At 33.6% G+C, this 22,821-nt stretch overlaps 1 protein-coding gene across 2 annotated transcripts; it reads left to right on the forward strand.

The window, feature by feature from the left end:
• Window positions 1-360: 360 nt before the first annotated feature.
• On the forward strand, window positions 361-21,090 carry PCB (Pyruvate carboxylase). Of its 2 annotated transcripts, XM_077427984.1 has the most exons (25): window positions 361-479; window positions 12,427-12,661; window positions 12,734-12,885; window positions 12,964-13,104; window positions 14,181-14,296; window positions 14,497-14,591; window positions 14,680-15,080; window positions 15,153-15,362; window positions 15,430-15,520; window positions 15,710-15,845; window positions 15,930-16,027; window positions 16,103-16,187; window positions 16,696-16,746; window positions 17,295-17,544; window positions 17,614-17,761; window positions 17,853-18,054; window positions 18,125-18,182; window positions 18,259-18,473; window positions 18,557-18,767; window positions 18,843-19,049; window positions 19,136-19,244; window positions 19,316-19,441; window positions 19,521-19,682; window positions 19,766-19,841; window positions 19,910-21,090. In XM_077427984.1, exons 2-25 carry the CDS (start codon window positions 12,557-12,559, stop codon window positions 20,080-20,082), a joined length of 3,618 nt encoding a protein of 1,205 aa, XP_077284110.1. In that variant the 5' UTR covers window positions 361-479; window positions 12,427-12,556; the 3' UTR covers window positions 20,083-21,090. The 2 variants fall into 2 exon arrangements, with proteins under 2 accessions (XP_077284110.1, XP_077284120.1); XM_077427994.1 differs by lacking the exon at window positions 16,696-16,746 and having other exon boundaries at window positions 362-479; window positions 19,910-21,079.
• Window positions 21,091-22,821: the final 1,731 nt, after the last annotated feature.

The following is a 22,821-nucleotide window of genomic DNA, read 5'->3' on the forward strand; positions in this document are numbered from 1 at the left end:
CATCACCTGTATATAACTCTTTTATGTTACACTTATCATCTGGTCACCCTTGACTGAACCACCGCTAGAAAAATATACTGTGTGTGAGCCTACAATCAGTAAATGTATAATATCGTGAAGCTAGCGACAAATGGCACATATTTTGAAGAACGATAAATATTTTAAGTAAAAATACATATTTCATATCCAGATTCCATGAATGAATAACAATTAATTAATTAATTGAATAAATGAGAAATATATATCGCTGATTTAATGCGTTATAAAATAAAAGAAAACTGTTAAAATTAATGGTCACATATTGAAGTGTTACGTTTTAGAAAATGTGAAAGGTTTTCGGCCAAATGTTCAATTGTCGTTCAGTCGCGTGCGATCTCTTCCCTGGTTAGGTCGTCCGTTTGGTTTTCTTATTTTCTTCTTTCAACTCGTCAATTGAAAAAAAAAGAATATGGTTGTTTTTGGATAACTCCCCCAATTTTGTAAGTTCTCACACCGAACAGTTTATCATACATCACAAACACTGTAAATACATATCCTGTAATATACATACATTTATAATAATGCAATACACATTTCATACTATCCTCGATAATAATATGTATGTATTGACTATTGTTACTTCTTAAGAGCGCTTCGATAGTGCGATTGTTCTTGTATAAGGTGTGCAATTAATTTTATATTACGTAGACTTTCAGTTAATTCAATATTTAACTTTCAATCTTCGTATGTACACTCGTGTGTGTACACTCTGAAATAAGAATAGCCGTACGAAATGTCGATTATGTCACCTGTCAACATTAGCAACATCTATTTTGAAACGCGAAGTCTATATTTCTATTATAATACAGAACGATAATTATTTGCGTACCGACCGTTGTTTTATTTTTATTTACATAATAATTACGTTTGTTTTCACGTCAATGTCAACGCTTTGCGCAAACCTTTTCCGTCTTTCTACCCACATTTCGCTCGTTGCACAAATATTGCAACTATTATCAATCAATCATGTGTACATGCACGTGCAATTCATTTATATGCATATTTCATATATGTACTCCAACTATGAATCGATATCCCATAGAACAATATGGCAATGGCAAACGAATTGCATGTAGCTATTACGATATTTTCAAAGAGGAACAACCACATGCAAAAAGGAATTTTTTTCTTATAAAAGTTATTATTAGTAAATTATTTTAAAGTAATTTTTACATATATACGTCTTATTTTATCTTTTTAATTTGTACCAGGAAGGCCTAACAGGTAACCCTAATGCGCCTTCCTGGCCAGAAACATTGTACATTTGATAAAAAAATTATTAGTATTATGAAAGACATCTATGGTCAAATTTGCAAATTTACAGCATTTTATACAATTCAGCTAAATTCGAGATTGCTGAAAACTCGATATTTTGTGAGAAAATGGGTAAGGCTGCCAATTTGTTGGAACCGTTTCAATGAAAATCAGATAAATTGGCAAACTCTGATAGGAAACGATCGACCTGAAGTCACAAATCTAAGGTCTTGCGAGCAGAAGCCAGTGGGATTTAAACCCGTGACCACTCTGTTCAAAGCATTATACCACTGGTCTACATCTGTGGGAAACTGCGTTATACAATGCTTTTTATAAAATAAAGCCATCAAAATGTACTATTTTGATAAAATTTGCTTATATTATAAATTATTATATTATATGTATATGAGTTATTTGAAAGAAACTAAATCTTAGTTACGTCTACTAAGGGCAGTTCATGCTGAATCCGCCAGCGACAATAGCCTCGGGTGTAGTTAATTTATCAATTCCTTTCCGAAACCACCCGTTTAAAAATCAACTGGCACAACACTAATAATTATATAAAAAGTATTTCTTCGGTTAGTTTCCATTTTAAAGCTAGAATTGCTTAGTATTGTGTATATTTGTCAAATTGCCTAGCATTGCTCAGGCGAGTGGAAATTGGGGGGGAAAAGTCAAAAACTTACGCTTTTTTTAGAAAATATTTGTATGGCGGTGGTCTAAATCAAATTACCATGAGATAGTTTATCATATTTTGTGGTTCTAAATTGAAAACTATAAATTGGCAATGCGAACAAATAAAGACGCGAAGATTCATCTTCATGTTGTAGAAATATGATATAATGAAGAGAATAAGAGATTCTTAAAATGGCGATGTGTGGGTCACGTAGCTAGAAGAATGGGCGAAAGAAGTGCTCGAATGGTACCCGAAAGAATGTAAAAGTGTGCAAGGAAGGCCACAAGGGAGATGGGTGGATGAAATTAGAAAAAAATGTGTGAGAGTTACCCAAGACAGGTGAATGGAAACGTGTTGGAGAGGTTTTCATCCAGCAGTGGATAATGATGATATGCACATTGTAGATTGTTCTGTTAATATTACTTTTAAAAAAGGCGTGTGAAAAATAGCTGATATCTGAGGATCTGGAGTGCATTTATACAATACAGAATATGAAACAATACAAATGTGCTATGGGAGATGGTCCAAAATGATGTAATACTTCTCTGCTAAACTATTATATTTTAAATCGATTACATTCTATAAAGTATGCCAAATGATTTCCAAAATGTATCATATTGTACAGTTTGGCCTCGAGAATAGCCTGGACTACGAATCGTATTAAACGATATTAAATTTATCTTTTGTTACTAGCCAATTTGAACGTCGACTCCAATGAAGATACTTGTCTGAGTTGATTCACGGTAAATTGCATGAGCGGTTTTAGTGAGATGCACTTCGCCGAATGTTCAAAACGCATCTCGAGTTCATTGCATCCGATTCACCTTGACGCGGTCAACACACTAACATTGCATAATTTCCACGTGTCGGAAGGGTCACCTTGGTACACCGAACCTAACCTTATATTTGGGGCCTTTATACATTAGTGGATGGTGAATGGCTGTAAATGATGACGATCACTCATTTTCTTCATACGAAAATTAAAAATATATCGATAGATTCTAGGAACGGTCCGAACCTACTGAACCCACTGGACATAGGGATATGCTCGCCTGATCAACGTATTTATATTCCTATGACTAGAGGTAGGATAGTCACAGTGCTATCCATTGTTCGGCAAACCTTTAACAATGCATTTACAACCTTTGAACAATACACGGCCCCCTCAGGCTCCGGTGACTACCTATGACTCTTACGACAGTATATACGATACCCAATAGAGCAATCCCGAATATCAAAAAAAGATTTTTCTATCAAGTTAACTAAAGGAAAAGAATTTTGCCCTGATGAGTATCCGTAGACTACTTATAACTATTTTCCAATTCATAACATAAATTGCTAAAATATATGGATAAATAACTAAACATTTAAAACCCACATCATATCTACACGTACGTGCATATATAAATTTCATTCGTGTTATTTCGATTGGTAAGTTTTAGGGATTTCATTACCGGTTCACCGATTTACCGGTAAATCGCCAAAATTTCGCATAAATCGCCGCATTTTCAAAATTATTTTATCGTGAATTGAGTACGTATACAGGCATATTATTGCGTTAAAAATCGATGCAAATGGCGTATTGTGGATTAGGTAATCTGTAATTCATTCATTTTCAGTATTAAATGTCCATAATAACTAAAATTTTGAGTGGGATGAATAAGAGGTATGCAAGGCTGTAAATTCATCATATTTCTCTTTTGTTATAGGTGTTGAAGTTTTGTACAGTGGTAACATAGTAATAGTAATTCGTTGTAATGATTTGTAGCGAGTAACGAGCCTTCTGTCAGTTTGACAGTTATCTTGTAACACTACTGATACATGCTGAAGAGTGGCAACACAGATCAACTACGTCGTAATAAATGCTATCAGACGGTTGTTTCAATTATGATTATTAATTATTAGAAATGGACTTTATATATTTATATTACATTATTCACCTGAGATTATTGATATAGAATAACCTAGATGCGCCTTACAATACATTTTTGGTCGGAGATCTTGTCGCCACTAACTGAGGGGTGCGGGGGGTTTAAAATTAGCGGGGAAGTTGAGAAAATAAAAGGTTTTTTTCCCTACGACGCAGCAGTCGGCGTTTTTTTCACTTCCCCGCTAGTTAAACCCCCCGCACCCCTCAGTTAGTGACGACAACATCTCCGCATATCTATCGACAAGATCTCCGCAATCGATCTTTCCTACTTAGAAGCTAACTACCTACTGATAGAAAGTGTGCATGCGCCATGTATTTTATGTATTTTGCATGCGCCAAAAGGGAGACCAGTATGAAGCGTGAGGGCGGATCTATGTTATTCTATATCAATGCCTGAGATTTAAGTATTTGCGGTTCAATCTACCTAACGTTTGTAGAAAAAATAACCACATATACATAGCTCTAATCTACGTTGATTTTTTTCCATTTACCGGTAAAAACTGGGAGAAATTATTTACCGTCTACCGGTAAATGAAATTTGGCCATAAATTGCAATCTCTAATAAGTTTCAAAAGAAGTGTTGCAACGAGATGCTACGTGCTGCGTCGTAAGTAGAGATAGGCGCAGGACCGTGCTTTTTGGACAAAAAATGAGAGTTTTGGGGCGATTTTCCAGGAAAGAGGGCAAACTACAAAGCTAGAGACCAAAAACAAAAAGGTTCACCATAAAAATGAACAATAGTGCGCAGGGTCGCGCCGAAGCTTAGTCATAACTCATAAGCAAAGATCGACGTTCGATGGATACTTTTCGCACAAAAAATGGTTCCCTATTGTCAATTTCTAACAAAAACCTTGCATTTTTAAATCTCTTGTTTTTAACATCAATGTAGTGGTCTATTGTTTGAAAAGCATCCAACGCTGATCTCTGGTCATAAGTTAACATTATCGACTAATTTCTAGTGGCGGATTGGCCATACAAGCGACATTTCCTAATGGCGAGTGGGCCCCTCTATCTGTTAAATATGGGCCCTCAGTAAAATTAAATAACTTTTTAACTATTCCATTTTACGTGTGTAAAAATTTACAGGATATTGCACTTAGGGTATTTCAACAAAACGAATTTCTTACGATATACACAAAGAACTAATACCTGCTTTTACAACCCAAGGATTGGTTCATTTTTTTAATAAGGGTCGAAATGTAAGTTTTCAACATTTGCGTGGGCCCTTTTACGCGGGCTTATTTCCAACATCAAGAATTTGTATACATATGTACATATGTATATCCTATCAAAATTGTTTTAAGCAATTTAAGCAACGATTCGTCATCAACCAGCGATTTAAATTTACTTCATACTTTCAAAATAACATTGGATTATAATTGCACTTTTAATTTTTGATTCGTGCATTTTTGAAAATTTTATTTATTTTTTATTACCCTTGATTTTTATCGTGATGGAAAGAAGAATATTTTGTTACATGGGGGGCCCCTTTGACTCCTGGCAAGCACTGATGTCAGTCTCAGTCCGCCACTGATCAAAACCATACATATAGCATTAACATGCAATTTGGTGTTGCATGGTAACTCAGGTTGACATTGCTTTACTTACATATGTGTTGTTCAGATTCAAGACTGCTCGTTTGACCCCTCAATTTTTACGCATACAACAAGACGTCATTGCATTTGACCGATACTGCCTCACCTTTCTACAGTAACATCCATGTTTATCTGAGATATACATACATACTTTAAATATGCCTACATATATAATCTTATCAGATAAACAATATCCAGTATAGCGGAAGTTCTTTTTTTTTAATTATCTCCACGCGTCATCGTTCAGACATTGACACGCGAAATTATCAAGATCAAAGTTTGAACTTCAAATTTTAATTTTGTACTCGTTATTTTGCACATGTGAATAATAACAATTGTACGAAAATACGACTGCTTTTCGTGCACTTTTGAATTATCTAACTGTAGACGAGAATATCTACTCAAAGTCATGACATTCACCACATTTCTTTCTCGCATAATTATATAATATTCATATGTATGTAGATGTATTGACAACTTAACTTGGAAATTCAAATTTTTTCATGCGATAATTAAAACTCACTTGTTTTCATGCGATAATCAAAACTCACATGTATCATTTTTGTGAAATTATTGAAATGAAATGAAATATAAAAAATCAGTTGTATTTTCACCAAAAGCGAATGTGTGAATTAGACGGAGGCCGTCGCGTCCTTTGGCAGGCCGTAAACATATCCTTGTTAAATATCATATGTGCACATTTGTAAATATTATTAACTAGTTGTTTTACCCGGCTTCGCTCAGTATTTGTAATATAAACAGCTTAAACATGACGAATCTAATAGTAAATATTCTTTTGTTTTTTTATTAAATTTATTTGAATCGAAAAACTAATACATCGAATCGTCATAGAAACTGTTTTGTTTACGAAATTCCCAATCTAACATACAAACTTACAAAGTCTCTTTCGAAATTATATATTATATGTATTCTATATTACTAGTGTTAGGCCCGTTGATTTCAATGGGTGGTTTTGAAAAGGAATAAAAATAAAGTTAAAGAAATTGAAACGACCGGTTTCGGAAAAAATTGATGCACGAATTACAAATTTCAAAGTGATTACGAAAGTTACGAATTACGTTTTGTGCATCCCCGACGCCACGACGTCTTCGCCCCCGATGCCTCCGGCACCCCGGGGCCTTCGCCCCCAGCGCTCCCGACGCCTCCGACGCCCCTGGGCCTTCGCCCCCAACGCCCCCAGCGCTTCCGACACCCCGGGGCCTTCGCCCCCACCCCCGAAATGAAAAAAAATGAAAATAATTGGTGGAAATAATTGGTTCCCTATACTGGTTGATCGTCCGTCACAAACAAACATACATACATATTTAGCGACAGTCGGTTTTTATATATATTGTTATACCAGAATCCGACGGCCCCCCCCGGCACCCTCCCCCCGGCGCCCCGAAAAGCATGGTTGACAATAGAGAAATATTTTTGGTGCCAAAAGCATCATCCCAATCTTTGTTTATCATTCATCTCTGTAGCCCCGCCACTGGATCCTACCCAATACAAAAGATATATAGGTTTCTTTGACGCTTTCGCGTACACTTCAAAATTACTGGACACCAATTATTGATGCAATTCCTGAGCATTAAAACATAGGGTTTTAGTGATAAACCATCACTAAAACCCACAATTACACTGAGCAACAAAAAAAAATACCAGAGCGGAGACTAGCCAATCTTTACTAAGTTTGACCCACTGAATTCGAATATGATATTGATTTTTGTTGGTGGGTGATCGTTTACGAGATATGAGCGTTTAAAAAAATCCGCGATTTTTACAGTTTTTTGGCTTTTGCGGTCTTTAACTCAAAATTCAAAATCTGTGAGGTGGTACAGCGGTCGGACCTCACAGAGTACAGCGGTCGGACTACATGCCATCTCGCTTGCACCTAACATATTACGCGATACAACCATATATACAACGAAAGCATTTAAATTGCAATTACCGCTTGAGTTAGTACGTTTAGATAAAAAAAAATATTGAGATAGAAAACCAATCCTTATAAACGTGGTGAAATAAAAAAAATTCCCAAATAAATGAAAAATAGCACGGAAAAAAAATATATTTTTGACTTTTAAAATTTGCTAGACAATTAATTAGAAGTATTTTAAAGCAATGAAATATAACAATTAATAGGAAAATATCTGACTATTGATTCCAATACTCACTTTGAGCGTAACAATCCTAAATTTTGAGTTAAAGACCGCAAAAGCCAAAAAACTGTAAAAATTGCGGATTTTTTTAAGCGCTCATATCTCGTAAACGATCACCCGCCAACAAAAATCAATATCATATTCGAATTCAGTGGGTCAAACTTAGTAAAGATTGGCTAGTCTCCACTCTGGTAACTCAAAAACGTGATTTTTTGTTGCTCAGTGTTATTATTTATATTATATAAATCTTCAACAATATTTTGAAAGTAAATATTATTATTTATTTATAAAATAATAGTGTTCTCAACTTATTTGTCCAGAGGTTCTCAATTTTAATATTTAAAATATTTATAGAATAATTTATTTAACCTCAAAATTATAAAAAAATCTCTAAAGTGAGCTGACTAAGTGTTCGATTTCAATTTCGATGTGTGTGAGTGCGTGCGTGCGTGCGTATGTCCGTCCGTTCGTGTGTGTGTGCGTGCGTGCGTGTGATTTTGATTTCGATTTCGATGTGTGGGTGAGCGTGCGTGCGTGCGATTTCAATTTCGATGTTGATGTGTGTAAATTCAAATCTTGATTCGTCGAAATCTTGCTAAAAAATCAAAATCTTGCTTTTTCTCAAAAATCTTTTTCTCCAAAATCAAAATCAAAATCAAACGAAATCTTGCTCAGTGAACATGTTCGTGCACAAGTGTGCAACACTGTGCGCTTACAAAAGTTACACGCGGCATTGCCGGTGGAGACAGAGGCTAAACGCGATACCAGCTTAGTACGTGTTGTGCTGTAGTTTTGCACAAAATGTTTGTAAACAAATGTGCTGCACACTATTTTGGTGGAATCGTACCTTAACACTTTCAAGCGAGCGTCTGTCTCATGCGGACCTAAGTCCAACTCTCATAAGTAGAGGTAGGATAGTCACAGTGCTATCCATTGTTCGGCAAACCTTTAACAATGCATTTACAACCTTTGAACAATACACGGCCCCCTCAGGCTCCGGTGACTACTCATAAGTAGACTGCGGATAGAGACCGTGCTTTTTCCAAGAATCGGGGCGGTTTGGCTCTATTTACAAAGCTAGAGTACAAAAAAAAAGGTTGGGCGAACTTTTTACAACAATTGAACAATAGCATTTACAACAATTAAACAATAAACGGCGCGCTGTGGATCCGGCCACTACTCAAAGTGACTTTGGCCTTTTATTTGGATTCCGAACATGTTTTTAACCAAAATCGGATTTACGAGGTATATAAATTGAGCTGCCGACGCAGTAAATTGACTGATTCCACTGACAACCCTACAAGCGGGCCCGTACTATCATCTGCTAGTGCGTCTGCCTCAGCTGGGCCGACTCTTAGGACGAAAACACACTGAGTGGTATGGGACGTCACGTCCCTGACTTGTAAACAGTGGGTGTTCTCCAAACCGAATTAGAGTGTAGTTGCACGTGCAGAATGCATATGTTTGGGAAGTCGCACGTGTATGCATATCCATATGCAGCCAACAAGTTTCTTCTACATTTATTCAAATATGGGATTCATCGCTGTTTTTTATTTTATTTTATTTTTTACATAGATATACCAGGAAGGCCTGACAGGTAGACCCCAATGCGCCTTCCTAGTAAATTAATTACAAACATTGGAGCATTTTTATTACATAAATCACTGTATTTCGAGAGGCCGAAGAACACGAAAATTAACAATTCATTTATTAATTAATTAATCCATTGAGACATCTATGGATTGAGACTTGTACATATTTTTTTACATATTGTACATAAATAAAATTCAGACAGCGGGTAGGATGATTTTTGCCAATTTGAGGAACAGTTTCAACAATGAAAATCAGAAAAATTGGCAAACTCCCATAAGAAACGATCGACTTAGAGTCAAATATCCAAGTCTAACCAGCAGTATTAAAGATAAGCACGGGATCGAACCCAGCTTAACATAAACGCAACCACCGATCCATACTGCTGGCTATCGATCACTCAACCAAGGATAAAATATCACCGAAAACACCCCAGGGGGTGATTTTAGGACTGTGTATCATTTATGTTTTTTCGCATGTTTAAAATTATCTAAAAAAAAAAACACGTACCACATACCACACAGTGTGTTTTCGCGCGTTTGTCTTTCAATTTTTGAAGCTCAACCGATTTATTCCTACTTTTCGCTTAGTTTTGACACAGTTTCTACGAGCTCGTTCGCCGCGAAACGAAGGTCTTATTTGCACATTTTCAACGTCCAAAGAAAAAAATAGAAATCGCACATGTATTGAACTTGAACGACTTGAATCGGAGGAGTCTAACGAAAGTCACATGACTTTGAATAGATTCTAATGAAAATATATACATATTCCTTTTGTACGTAGAGCAGTTGTTTTCTGTACTTTTCCATCAGTGCGTTACTAATTATCGTTCATGTTTACATTTTTTTTATTTATTTTTTATTTATCCGGTTAAAACTTGAAGTCCTTGACCTGAACTGATGTTCAACAGTCGGTGTGACTCAATCGTTTCAATCAATTTTAACACTTTCGTAAATATGTACATATGTGAGGAAAATATAATACAATCCCACTCTAATGAGTCTAACTAGAAAATAAATTTCAGCACTGAAAATTTTCTTCAGAAAATGCTCCAAAGCAAACCATTCCGTAGTGTATTGTAATTGTTTGTACTAAAATTTGACTTGATCTCTAAAACACGATGTCTGGCACCTAATTTTACACGCGATAACCGTGAAGATAAACGATAATCACAAAAGCAGTCAAAACAGTGAATAAAATACTATGTTTTGTACTAGATAAAAATTCTCGATATCTAAAAAAAAAATGATTTTCGGTCGTGAAGTACAGGGATCGGCAAACTTTTCAACTTGTCCATGAGCTGGAATTCGCATATGCAGTCCTCGTTCAAATGAATGGGAATAACCGGTCTATAATTATAATTGCAGTTCTAACTGCACGTCGTTGGCAAAACTCCAATTTACATAGCTAGTAAATTTCAACTCGGTAGTTCGACATTAATCGTATGTATGTACAGTGATGATTTGATTTTTTTGTCTCCTAATATAATTAATGATGAAATGTTCGATACGCCTGTCACAATGTTAAAGATCACCAACCTTTGATTCACTTCGATTTTGTTTAAATAATCTATAAATAAATGTACATATTTATGTATTTATCTCAAAAACCTCGTGCCACATCGACTTAATGGTCATTTAAATAATAATATGTAATTTCAAGTTAGCAAAAAAAATTAAATATGTAGACTTTTTCCTCAATCGCGATTATTGTTAAAGACTATATTCGTAAATCTACAAGCTAAATCAGCAATGACAATATTTGTCCAAAGTTCAATATCAACATTTGATTTTCATTCACTTGCTCATTCTTTGAGAAGCTTAATTTGAGCTCTGCAATTCTGTTTAATTCTTTGAATTTTATTTAATTCTTTGATTGATGTCGCACTGTTGCCCCCCCCCTCCCCTCCCCTCTGGACACTTATATTTTTAAACAATAAATTTTCTTATAAATAAATCATATTTCGTAGTCGAACTATGATTCTTCTAAGTGGAATTTTATTTAATTCTCATATAAAGACAATTTAATATATTATCCCTATTAATTCAATTCAGATTCGTTTAAATACGAGTAAACAATAGTACGAGATTTTAGCTCGGAATTTTACCGATTTAAAATTCAGCACACTTCCAATTAACCCTTTTAAACGAAAAAATAAATAGTGTGGCCAAAACACTAGATTCCAATATTCATTTTGAACAGGAAATTGACAGATTTTGAGACATCGACCGAACAACACCAAGATATAGAAAAATCGCGCGATTTAAAAAACACATGCAAAAAACATCTCCGAATCTTGAGCCAATCAACATTTTTTATTACCAGATTCGTGTTCACTGGGCATAAGTCATATCTCGTCTCTGAACCATTTTTCGTGTCGAACAGTGTTATTTTACCCACATACGCTGTTGAATGTACGTAGTGACAAAAAAATTACAATGTTTGTAATTTTTAGCTATTTTTCCTTATAAAAAAACCAGCAATCAAACTATTTCTTATCACATAAATATATGGACTTTTATCGATATATCATATTGTATGTATGTACATATGTACCTACTTATCACATACATTTTTACTATTCCTATTACATTCTGTTATCTTGTTATTTCTTTCCTGTAAATACCACTTATTATAAATTGTTACTTAAATAATTGTGATATCTTCATCGATGATACGTCGTAGATGTATAAATTTTATTTAATAGATGATTATTTTCAATTCTTATTTTGCCATAATCACATCATTTAAATGAGCATTGCATTGAAATTTGCAGACGTTACTGCATTTAATATTCATATTATATTTAGCATTCCCATACTCTAACGCGGATATTTTCCTTATGCATGTAAATATGTGTATATGTATGTAGTATTATACTGCACTTGGTCAAGTCAGATATAAACACACACCCACTTTGCCGGTGATAATTTAGCCTCATTTCTTATCAATTTAATCATGATAATTGTGCAAATGTAACGGAAGCCTTGTAATTTCGTCAATGTCTAGTAATTATCATTTGATTAAAAAAAATGTTTGTCTCCGCTTTTGAGGCTTCACCTTTATTTGTTTTTGTCACACTATCTCTTGTGGGAAATTGAGCTTTTATACATATGTACATATATAATACAATCATAGTGTTTCGTTGATTTTTATCTTTATTTTATTACTTTTTGTTTTCAGTTCATTTGTGCAGACCAACCGCCGACTCGTTCTTCATACTAAATTGCTCAAACTAGTCATTCCTATATTTTTATTTTTTAATTTTACATTTTAATATTAAATTTTTTTTTAAATAAACAATAACTACAAAATGAAAATGTTACGCGCAACCAAGTCAATTAATCAAATATTAGCTCAACGAGCATTATGCTGCACAACAAATGCATCATCCAAGCCGAGATACACCTCTACAAAGGTATATATTTATATTTCAACAGTTTTATTTTATAAATTTATATTAAATGATACTACTTTTTTCATTTTACAGCCAGCTGGATCTGGCATTGAATATAGACCAATACGAAGTGTATTGGTCGCCAACAGGGGGGAAATTGCTATCAGAGTATTCAGAGCTTGTACTGAACTAGGTATCAAATCTGTTGCTATTTACAGTGAGCAGGATAAAATGCATATGCACAGGTTTTTTTTTTTTGCTATTCATTTTAAATATATTCTAAATCTTACAAACTATTTTACGGACTAAATAATTTTTAATAGACAAAAAGCTGACGAATCATATTTGGTTGGGAAAGGCTTACCACCTGTAGAAGCATATCTTAGTATTCCAGAAATTATTAGAATTGCCAAGGAAAATGATGTGGATGCGGTTCATCCTGGATATGGTTTCCTTTCAGAAAGGTATAACACATTTCATACTACTCAAGATTCGTTCATACTATCTAGCACTAGAAGGCAACAGCACTACGTGCACAGAAAATACTATACAGCAGGGCACGTTTCGGCACGTTCAGACTTGTTTTGGCCGAGTTCAATGCAACATACGGCGCAATATCGTCACAATATGACATTTCCGAAAATGTTCGCTTGTGCACTTTCGTTAGTACACGTGCACTCGCTACTATGACGTCGTGCGTGAATATTTCCACAGTTGTGAAAGAAAACTGTTTTTGCTTGATACGTTATGGTGACATGTACTGCTGTATAATATGAATAGATCGTGTCGGTTACTGCTGCTACGTTTACACCACCTACATATTGTATATGTAGAACATATGAATGTGTCTATATAGTAAGGTGACCATTTTTTCTGAATTCAAAACCAGGTCATTTTTTTTCCAAAAACATATTTCTAAATACTAATATTATTAAAAATCAAGATTAAAGTATCATAGACGCTCATTTATGCAAAAAAAAATAATTAATTTTCTTGAATGCTCTTATAGAATTCTACACAAACCTGGTTTAAACTGGGTTCTACATAAGGCTGATTAAAAAAAAGAATTGATTAGCAAACATCGTAAGGTGTCAACATTCAATTTTGTTTTATCGCTGAATATATATTATTATACATATATTGTTCATCAAAGTAAAAAATCCTTCGGCTGGTACATTTGTTCCTGATAAATGGAAACAACATTTGACTAATATGCCAATATTTTTGTAGACGACATCATTTTCACCGAATAATTTGTATATTTATCCATCTATTAGATAAAAAATTCAATTACATAAAAGAGCGTACTGGTTTTATCTCACAACTTACCAGGACAGATACCCAAAAAACAGGACTGTCCTGGTAAAATCAGTACGAATGGTCACCTTACTATATAAAACGTATTAAAGAATATGTACTTTTAGTACTGCTGTTTACATGAAGTTGCCGGTATGTGCTGTGCCATTATGAATGGACCTTTATATGTATAATGTGTAAAATTATATTATAAACACAAATGTTTAATAAAACAAATCTTTAGATCTGACTTCGCCCAAGCTATCATCGATGCTGGACTTCGGTTTATTGGACCGTCACCTAAAGTTGTCCAACAAATGGGTGACAAAGTTGCCGCTAGAAAAGCTGCTATTGAAGCCAGTATGTAAATTTTTTAAATTTTATCCTTTATGTGAATGAATACAAAAAAAGATCTGACCCAAATTTGTACGAATGTAATGTCCTTTAACGAATCCACCACTAAACAAAATTCAGACTACTTTTGGTGCTATTCATATTACTCGTGCAGGCTTAATACCATTAACAAGATCAAAGAAATACTAATTTTATTTGTATTTCAGAGGTTCCAATCGTACCCGGTACCGATGGTCCAATAACGACTAAAGAAGAAGCCTTAGATTTTTGTAAAAAGCATGGTTTACCTGTGATATTCAAGGTTTTCATAATATATAACATACGTTGTTGTTTTTGTTTATGAATTTATTCTTCGATATTTTTATACATATTTTGTATTTATTCAACAGGCTGCGTTCGGCGGAGGTGGACGAGGTATGAGAGTTGTACGAAGCATGACAGAAGTGGGCGAATCGTTCGAGAGGGCCTCATCTGAAGCCAAAGCCGCTTTCGGAAATGGTTCAATGTTCATCGAGAAGTTCATAGAGAGGCCACGTCACATCGAAGTTCAACTGCTGGGTGACAAAGCCGGAAACGTAGTTCATCTATACGAGCGGGATTGCTCTGTGCAACGTCGTCACCAAAAAGTCGTTGAAATCGCACCAGCACCTCACTTGCATCAGAGTATAAGAGATCGCATGACCGAATGTGCAATTCGCCTGGCTAAACACGTCGGCTATTCCAATGCGGGAACCGTTGAATTTTTGCTCGACGACAAGGGAGAGTTCTATTTCATCGAAGTCAACGCTCGGTAGTTTGAATTGAAATCTCAGCGGCGATAAAGGATATTGCTTCACATTTTTACAAAGAATTACCATTTCAGGTTGCAAGTAGAACATACCGTCACTGAAGAAATTACCGGCATCGATTTGGTACAATCGCAAATACGAGTAGCTGAAGGAATGACATTACCGGAAATGGGCTTAACTCAAGACCAAATTCACACCCAAGGATATGCTATTCAATGTCGAGTTACTACCGAGGATCCGTCCAACGGCTTCCAACCCAGCACTGGGAGAATTGAAGTATTCAGGTATGACAAATTGTGTTTGAATATATAAAAAAAAAACGTACGATACATTGGATATATTAAAATGCAGGTCTGGAGAAGGTATGGGTATTCGTCTTGATTCTGCTTCAGCTTTTGCCGGCGCAATTATTACACCTTATTACGATTCGCTTCTTGTAAAGGTAACATTCAACTTTTTCGTACTACAATCATACATTGAAATTCACTTTCAAAGTTAAAGCAGTGAAAAAGTGCAAACCAAAGAGCTTTGACATTCTACATATAATATATTTCCATGTTATTTTGTTTAATTTTTCACTGCTTTGAAATATATTATACGGATTTTATAATTGCACTCGAATTTTTGACAGGTAATTTCACATGCGTCTGATCTAGCTTCTTCCAGTGCCAAAATGAATCGCGCGCTGAAAGAGTTCCGTATTAGAGGCGTCAAGACTAATATCCCATTTTTGCTCAACGTCCTCGAAAATCAGAAATTCCAGAATGGTCAGCTATGAAAGCACTATTTTTTGTGTATAAATATTGATTACATTTTCTCCGTAGTGGTATAATATAAAACATCTCTTTTAGGTTCCGTTGATACGTACTTTATCGATGAACATCCTCAATTGTTTGTCTTCAAACATTCTCAAAATAGAGCTCAAAAGCTGCTCAACTATTTAGGACAGGTAATTTGTGATATTTTTTGAAGCTGAAAGACAGTAGCAAATTTAGCGTTTGTTATATTTTGATACCAATTTCAGGTCCTTGTAAATGGTCCCACAACTCCGCTAGCGACGAATGTCAGGCCAGCTGAAATCCACCCTCACGTTCCTGAAGTGCCTTTGGGTATAGCTTTATAATAAAATTTATTACTAATCTAGTGATTTTAGCCAATTGCAATATCAGCGTTTAGTTTAGTTTAGATATCGTGCATTGTAAACTTTTTATTTTTGCTCAATTTTTTTTATTTATTATATAATAGAATCAATCTCGTATTGTTTTCATTGTTAGATTTAGATTTTTTATGCCTATAAAGTTTTAGATTTTTTTTTGTTTAGTGTAGGAGCACACATGAAATTGTATAACAAAATTAACAATGCTTGTACTTAATATGTAACCCGCTCACTTTAAAAAATATTCCATGTGATTTTGTTTATTTTTAATTCTTTGTGATGTTTATTAAAGTTTTTCCTTGGCTTTCTTGCTCACCACTCGGCTTCCACTTTCACCATTTTCTCAAACCCTTAATTTTTAAATGGTACATGGAAGTTTTTCGCCTGCAAATCTAAAAAATCCACCGTCTTTCTAACAGTTTGTTTTCCATTTGTTAGATGTTTTCGGTTTTGGTTTACAGATCTATCCCCAGAAGCGTTGCACCGTCAAGAACTCACTGGTGAGAACACAGGTAAAAAAAATACACAAATTCAAATTTTTCTTGATATCGTTTAAAAAAAATAGTACGTCAACGATTTTCAAACGAATCGATTAAAACAGCTCATCTACCACTCTAACTAATTTCAACTATATCAAGGTATTAAGAAATACATATTTATTGTTTTGTAAGTAACAGCATGCTTTTAAACTATTATTACACATAGTGATTGCATTTTTTTGAATTCGTTATTTTTAGATTTGTTTTCTACTTAAAATAGAGTACTGGCTTTTCTTATACCATCGATGCATCTTTTGTTTATTTAATTACATATTTACAATTTTATTATGATATTGTTTTTTAAAAATGTGAATTTTAATCCTAGTTGTTCTTCTATTCAATTTTCAACAGGTTTCTCATCAAAAAGCAATTAACTAGGTTATGATGAAAAAAAGTTTAATTTTTATTTCCCTTGTAATGAATTTTTTTTGTTATAATTAACCTTATTTATAAAATTCAATTGAATGCGCACATTCTCTTTAATGAATGCTTTAGTAATGTTCCGTATTATAAACTTTCAGCGATAGCTCCTCCCAGAGGATACAAACAACTCTTGGACGAGGAGGGTCCCGAAGCCTTCGCCAAGGCAGTCAGAGCTAAAAAAGGACTTCAATTGATGGACACGACTTACAGAGATGCTCATCAATCGTTATTAGCTACCCGTGTTCGTACTCATGATTTGCTAGCTATATCTCCGTACGTAGCTCACAACTTCAGCAATTTATATTCATTGGAAAATTGGGGCGGTGCTACATTCGATGTAGCCATGAGGTTAATATTCAAAAATTAATCACGTAAATGTATAATACAATTTTAGTTAATGATTTTGAATGATTTTAGATTTTTACATGAGTGTCCGTGGGAGCGGCTTCAGGAAATGCGACGTGAAATACCAAATATTCCATTCCAAATGCTTTTAAGAGGAGCTAATGCTGTCGGTTATACCAACTATCCTGATAATGTCGTATATAAATTCTGCGAATTGGCTGTAAACATTGTTTTTTTTTTTTCAAAATATTTTCATTTGTAAAATATCTACTTATACATAATCGTACAACTTTTTCGTTTCATTTTAAAAGGTGAAATCCGGAATGGACATCTTTAGAGTGTTCGATTCTCTAAATTATTTACCAAATCTCATCCTCGGTATGGATGCTGCCGGTAAAGCAGGCGGTGTAGTGGAAGCTGCTATATCATACACAGGTGATGTGTCCGATCCTAAGAAAACGAAATACGATCTCAAATATTACGTCAACATGGCTGATGAATTAGTCAAAGCTGGTTTGTACTTGCTTTATTTTCTTATATTTACAAATAAGAATCTTTTTAATGTATTAATGATCGATTTCAGGAACGCACGTTCTTTGCATAAAGGACATGGCCGGTTTATTGAAACCGCAAGCTGCTAAGTAAATATAGTTCTAATATTATAATAGTATATTCTAATATTGTAATTATTATATAACACTAATTTAACACTTTCAGATTGTTAATCACAGCAATCAGAGATAAACATCCCGATATTCCAATTCACGTCCACACGCATGATACTTCAGGAGCGGGAGTTGCATCTATGTTAGCTTGCGCCGAAGCAGGTGCTGATATTGTAGATACAGCTGTAGACTCCATGTCAGGAATGACCAGTCAACCTAGCATGGGAGCCATTGTCGCATCTTTACAAGGAACGCCTTTAGATACAAGTAGACACTTTTTTTACACACTACATATGAATAGGTATAGTTATTTTAAATCGTTCATTGAATATCGAATGTATATTTGTTAGATTTCCAATTGCAAAATATCTCTGAATATTCGGCTTATTGGGAACAGACGAGAACGATGTATGGTCCGTTTGAGTGTACCGTTACTATGAAGTCCGGAAACGCTGATGTTTATCTGAACGAAATTCCCGGCGGGCAATATACGAATCTTCAATTCCAAGCGTTCTCGCTTGGACTCGGAGATCAATTTGAATCTGTTAAAAATGCTTATAGGTCAGTATTATACATAATTTTTCACCGTTTATGTGACATACATACATACATTGAAATGTCTTAAATTCGTTGCAGAGAGGCAAATTTACTACTCGGAGATATAATCAAAGTAACGCCATCTTCTAAAGTCGTCGGTGATTTAGCTCAATTTATGGTTCAAAATAAACTGACCACTGACGATATTATGGCTCGAGCTGAAGATTTGTCGTTCCCAAAATCCGTTGTTGAGTTTCTTCAAGGAGCTATCGGCACACCACACGGCGGATTCCCTGAGCCGCTTAGGTATGTACCTATGTATATATTGCTATTTTTAGATTGATTTATTTATATAGACTAATTCTTTATTGAGTAAATGCTTCTTTGATTAGGTCTAAAGTGCTTAAAGATATGCCTCGCATCGATGGAAGACCTGGAGAAAATTTGGCTTCGGTAGATTTTGATAAATTGAAGAAAGATCTTATAGAAAATTATCCACAGGTACTATTTTGATTCAATATTAGTTTTTGGGCTTTTTTTACAAACTGTTTTTATTAATATTCTTTCAATAGATTTCAGATTACGATGTAATGTCTGCTGCTTTATATCCTCAAGTTACTGGTGACTACTTACGCTTTAAGGATTCTTATGGACCTGTAGATAAGCTAAACACGAGAATATTCTTAGTTGGGCCGAAAGTATGATTTTTTTTTTATATGTCTTTAATTTCATACATATAAATATAAATGTATTATTATGAAATTCAAATGTTTTCAGGTAGGAGAAGAAGTTGAAGTTAAACTAGAAAAAGGAAAGACACTTGCTATTAAAACTTTAGCTTTATCTGATGATCTTACCGCTACCGGTCTCCGAGAAGTCTTCTTTGAACTGAACGGTCAACTTAGATCAGTTTTTATCAGAGATGAACAAGCCAGCAAGGTATATATAATGGAAATATTACATAATGTATTTTGTTATATTCATTTGAAAGTAATTTTATAATACATATATTTTTTATTTAGGAAATGCATGTTCATCCAAAAGCAACAAAAGGTAACAAAAATGAAGTAGGTGCCCCCATGCCTGGAACTGTTATAGGCAAGTGTTCTTACTAATGATATATATTGTGTATAATTTCCTTTATAACTAATTTCCAATTTTTTTAGACGTGAAAGTAAAAGAAGGCGATCACGTTGAAAAAGGTCAACCTATAGCAGTAATATCTGCCATGAAAATGGAAATGATAGTACAGGCACCGATCGCTGGCACAATTAAATCTGTACAAGTCACCAACGGAGTGAAACTAGAAGGAGAAGATTTGATCTGCAAAATTGAATAAGCCGCCCTCAAAATTACACACAGTCCATTGATTTTATTTTAATGCAAGCAAATCCAAAAACTACAACACATTATTACATTTCCAAAATGTTTCTACTTATATGATTGTATGTGTTGAGTTATTTGTATTTAATATAAATAATTCTTACGAGTATCTGTAAAGTTTAATTATTCGGCACAAATTGTGTATAATGTACTAAGTACGTAATCAACAAACCCATGCCTTCGTGTTAGAGAAGATGAGATTATTATATTTTAAAAACTAGTTTTATCTTCATATTACGAATTGTTAAATGATTTTAATTTAAATATTTATTTTAGCGATAAAAGACGTATCACTATAAGTGCTGGTCTGAGGGTCCTTTATTTTATATAAGAATTTTAATTTTAAGTAATTAATGAATAAATTTAATGTATTTAGTACGATGTATGTATACATCAATGTATGTATTTACGTATACTTGTTTCATTTTTTAAATGGCTGAAACTCAACGGTGCTTTTATTTATTTCTTCTGGCTGGAATTGGAGCTATGTATGTAGAATATCGTAGTGTTTGTACTTTTATGCTCATTTTTTTACCTTTTAAATTATCCGTTTCAAATATTTTTCATTTTTATGCATACAAAAAATTTTTAAAAAAATTGTCTTTTATTTGAGCGATTGTCATTTTTTTTTATTTCAGATGACGCAATAAAATGGTAATAAAAATTAAACAAATGTATGATTTTAAAAAATTTATTATTTGGATTTATCATTGCAATCCAGTTGCTTTCGTACGAACACACAGATCAAGGGAAGCGTATTAGACATACTATACATTATTTTCCATCTAGTCTAATGGAAATGAAAACAGTTTCAGAAGATTCAAAATCAAAAATCTATTCTTTTGTTTCACATTTAGAGACTTTCATATTGATGTATAAAAGTTATTTTTTTTTAATTCAACAAATGATATGATTTATTTACTACATATCATAAATACAAAGTTTGATTTGCCAAAAATCGTGTATATGAATTATTTTATTACTTTTCGATCACAGCCATACGTTTCATCTAAATCGTAGTCAATCTTTCTTTCACAGTGTAAACCAATCGGCTTTTTATTTACGGATGTACATATAATATTATAGTAATGACATTACACACAACTTACAGTTGTATTAGAATGTTTAAATTAATTGAAAAACCTTGCAAGTAACATAAATTGGTTTATTACACAAATTTCATTTATAAAAGATGCAATTGACATGTCATACGATATTTCACAGATATGACACTTCATTACATATTAAAAACAAACATAATTTCACGTGTTAACTTACTTTGTTTTCAAATCTGTTCTTACTGAAACATTTTCTCAAGATATCAAAGAAAAAATTGTTAGCATTAATTTTAATATTCATCAATGCATTGCCCTGAATATACATATGTATAATAATATTAAAAAGAAAAATCATCATCCGCAGAAACAAAGATTGAATCCATCGAAACATTAAAAATTGACACAATCACACAGTAAACATGTATATATTACACATCTACAAATGTTCCGTTGTAAAACAATAATTGGTGCCTTCAAAAACTTCAACATTGAAACGTCTGTTTATTCAAATTAATATTAATTTGCATTAAGTGAACGGTAAATTGAAGTGACGTTGCTCTTATATAATAATAATATTAAGGCATTAAACATAAAAATGTTGTATTGAAAAGCGATGCTGTCATCAAGCAAAGCCTCGTGTACTTGTGTGTGTGTGTGTGTTTTGTGTGATTCTTTACAGAAGTAGAATGTAACTTGCATCTTTGTAAGTATACATACATACTTAAAGTTAAATCGGTGGTGTGCCATTCGATAAATACAAATATAATGTGAATACGACAAACTCTGCATCTATGAAACGATACGAACATGCCTCAAATAGTCAAATATAGTCTATACGAGACTTATAAAAGACACAGTCAGACCAAGTAAATTTATGACGTTTTACAAAACATCAAATGCGTTTTATATTCTTGTGTAAAAAATTCATAAGATAAGATATACGTACCTAACGTGCAGAAACAGACAAAACTTCACATTTCTATATATAACACCATTCACGCAGTTTGCCATTCGTGGATAATAAATATCATACTTTCAATAAAATGCATATTGAAACTATGTAATCGAGTGAATATTTTTGCGTAGTACACGTACAGTGATATTCCGAATTAAAAGCTGCGATTCAACGAGCAAGAAGCTGTTGATTAGATTTAAGCGGAGCATGAGCGTCGCTCCTTGCTCATTGAATCACAATCGTTAATCTTGAATAGAGCCTACGTTATTAATTAATATATCATTCCTTCGAATAGAAAACGAAAATTAAAACTATCACTTAAATTTTACAATATTAAGATACACTGATCCTTACTAATCTTACATACACACATATTATGATGCTCCTAATCTATAAATACATATATATATATATATATATATATATATATATATATATATATATATATATATATATATATATATATATATATATATATATATATGTAATGAGACAATTTTCAAGGATGTTAAGGGTGAAAAAATAGTTTTTCGCTACTAATTTTAGAAAAAATATACCCTATACCTGCTTGTATAAAAAATATATACAACTACTAAAAAGCACATCGACCTACAAACATAACATGTGGATTTTGATTAAAATCAATTCATGGGAATGTATGTACATTTATTCGTCATTTCTT

The sequence above is a fragment of the Arctopsyche grandis genome, chromosome 1 (assembly GCF_051622035.1).
Source record: "Arctopsyche grandis isolate Sample6627 chromosome 1, ASM5162203v2, whole genome shotgun sequence".
In the NCBI taxonomy this organism is placed as follows: Eukaryota; Metazoa; Arthropoda; class Insecta; order Trichoptera; family Hydropsychidae; genus Arctopsyche; species Arctopsyche grandis.

Coding starts and splice junctions, on each gene's coding strand:
- PCB (XM_077427984.1), top strand. CDS start 12,557: ATGAAAATGTTACGCGCAACCAAGTCAATTAATCAAATATTAGCTCAA. Junction 13,105..14,180: donor TATGGTTTCCTTTCAGAAAG/GTATAACACATT, acceptor ACAAATCTTTAG/ATCTGACTTCGCCCAAGCTA. Junction 18,474..18,556: donor AGGAACGCCTTTAGATACAA/GTAGACACTTTT, acceptor TATATTTGTTAG/ATTTCCAATTGCAAAATATC.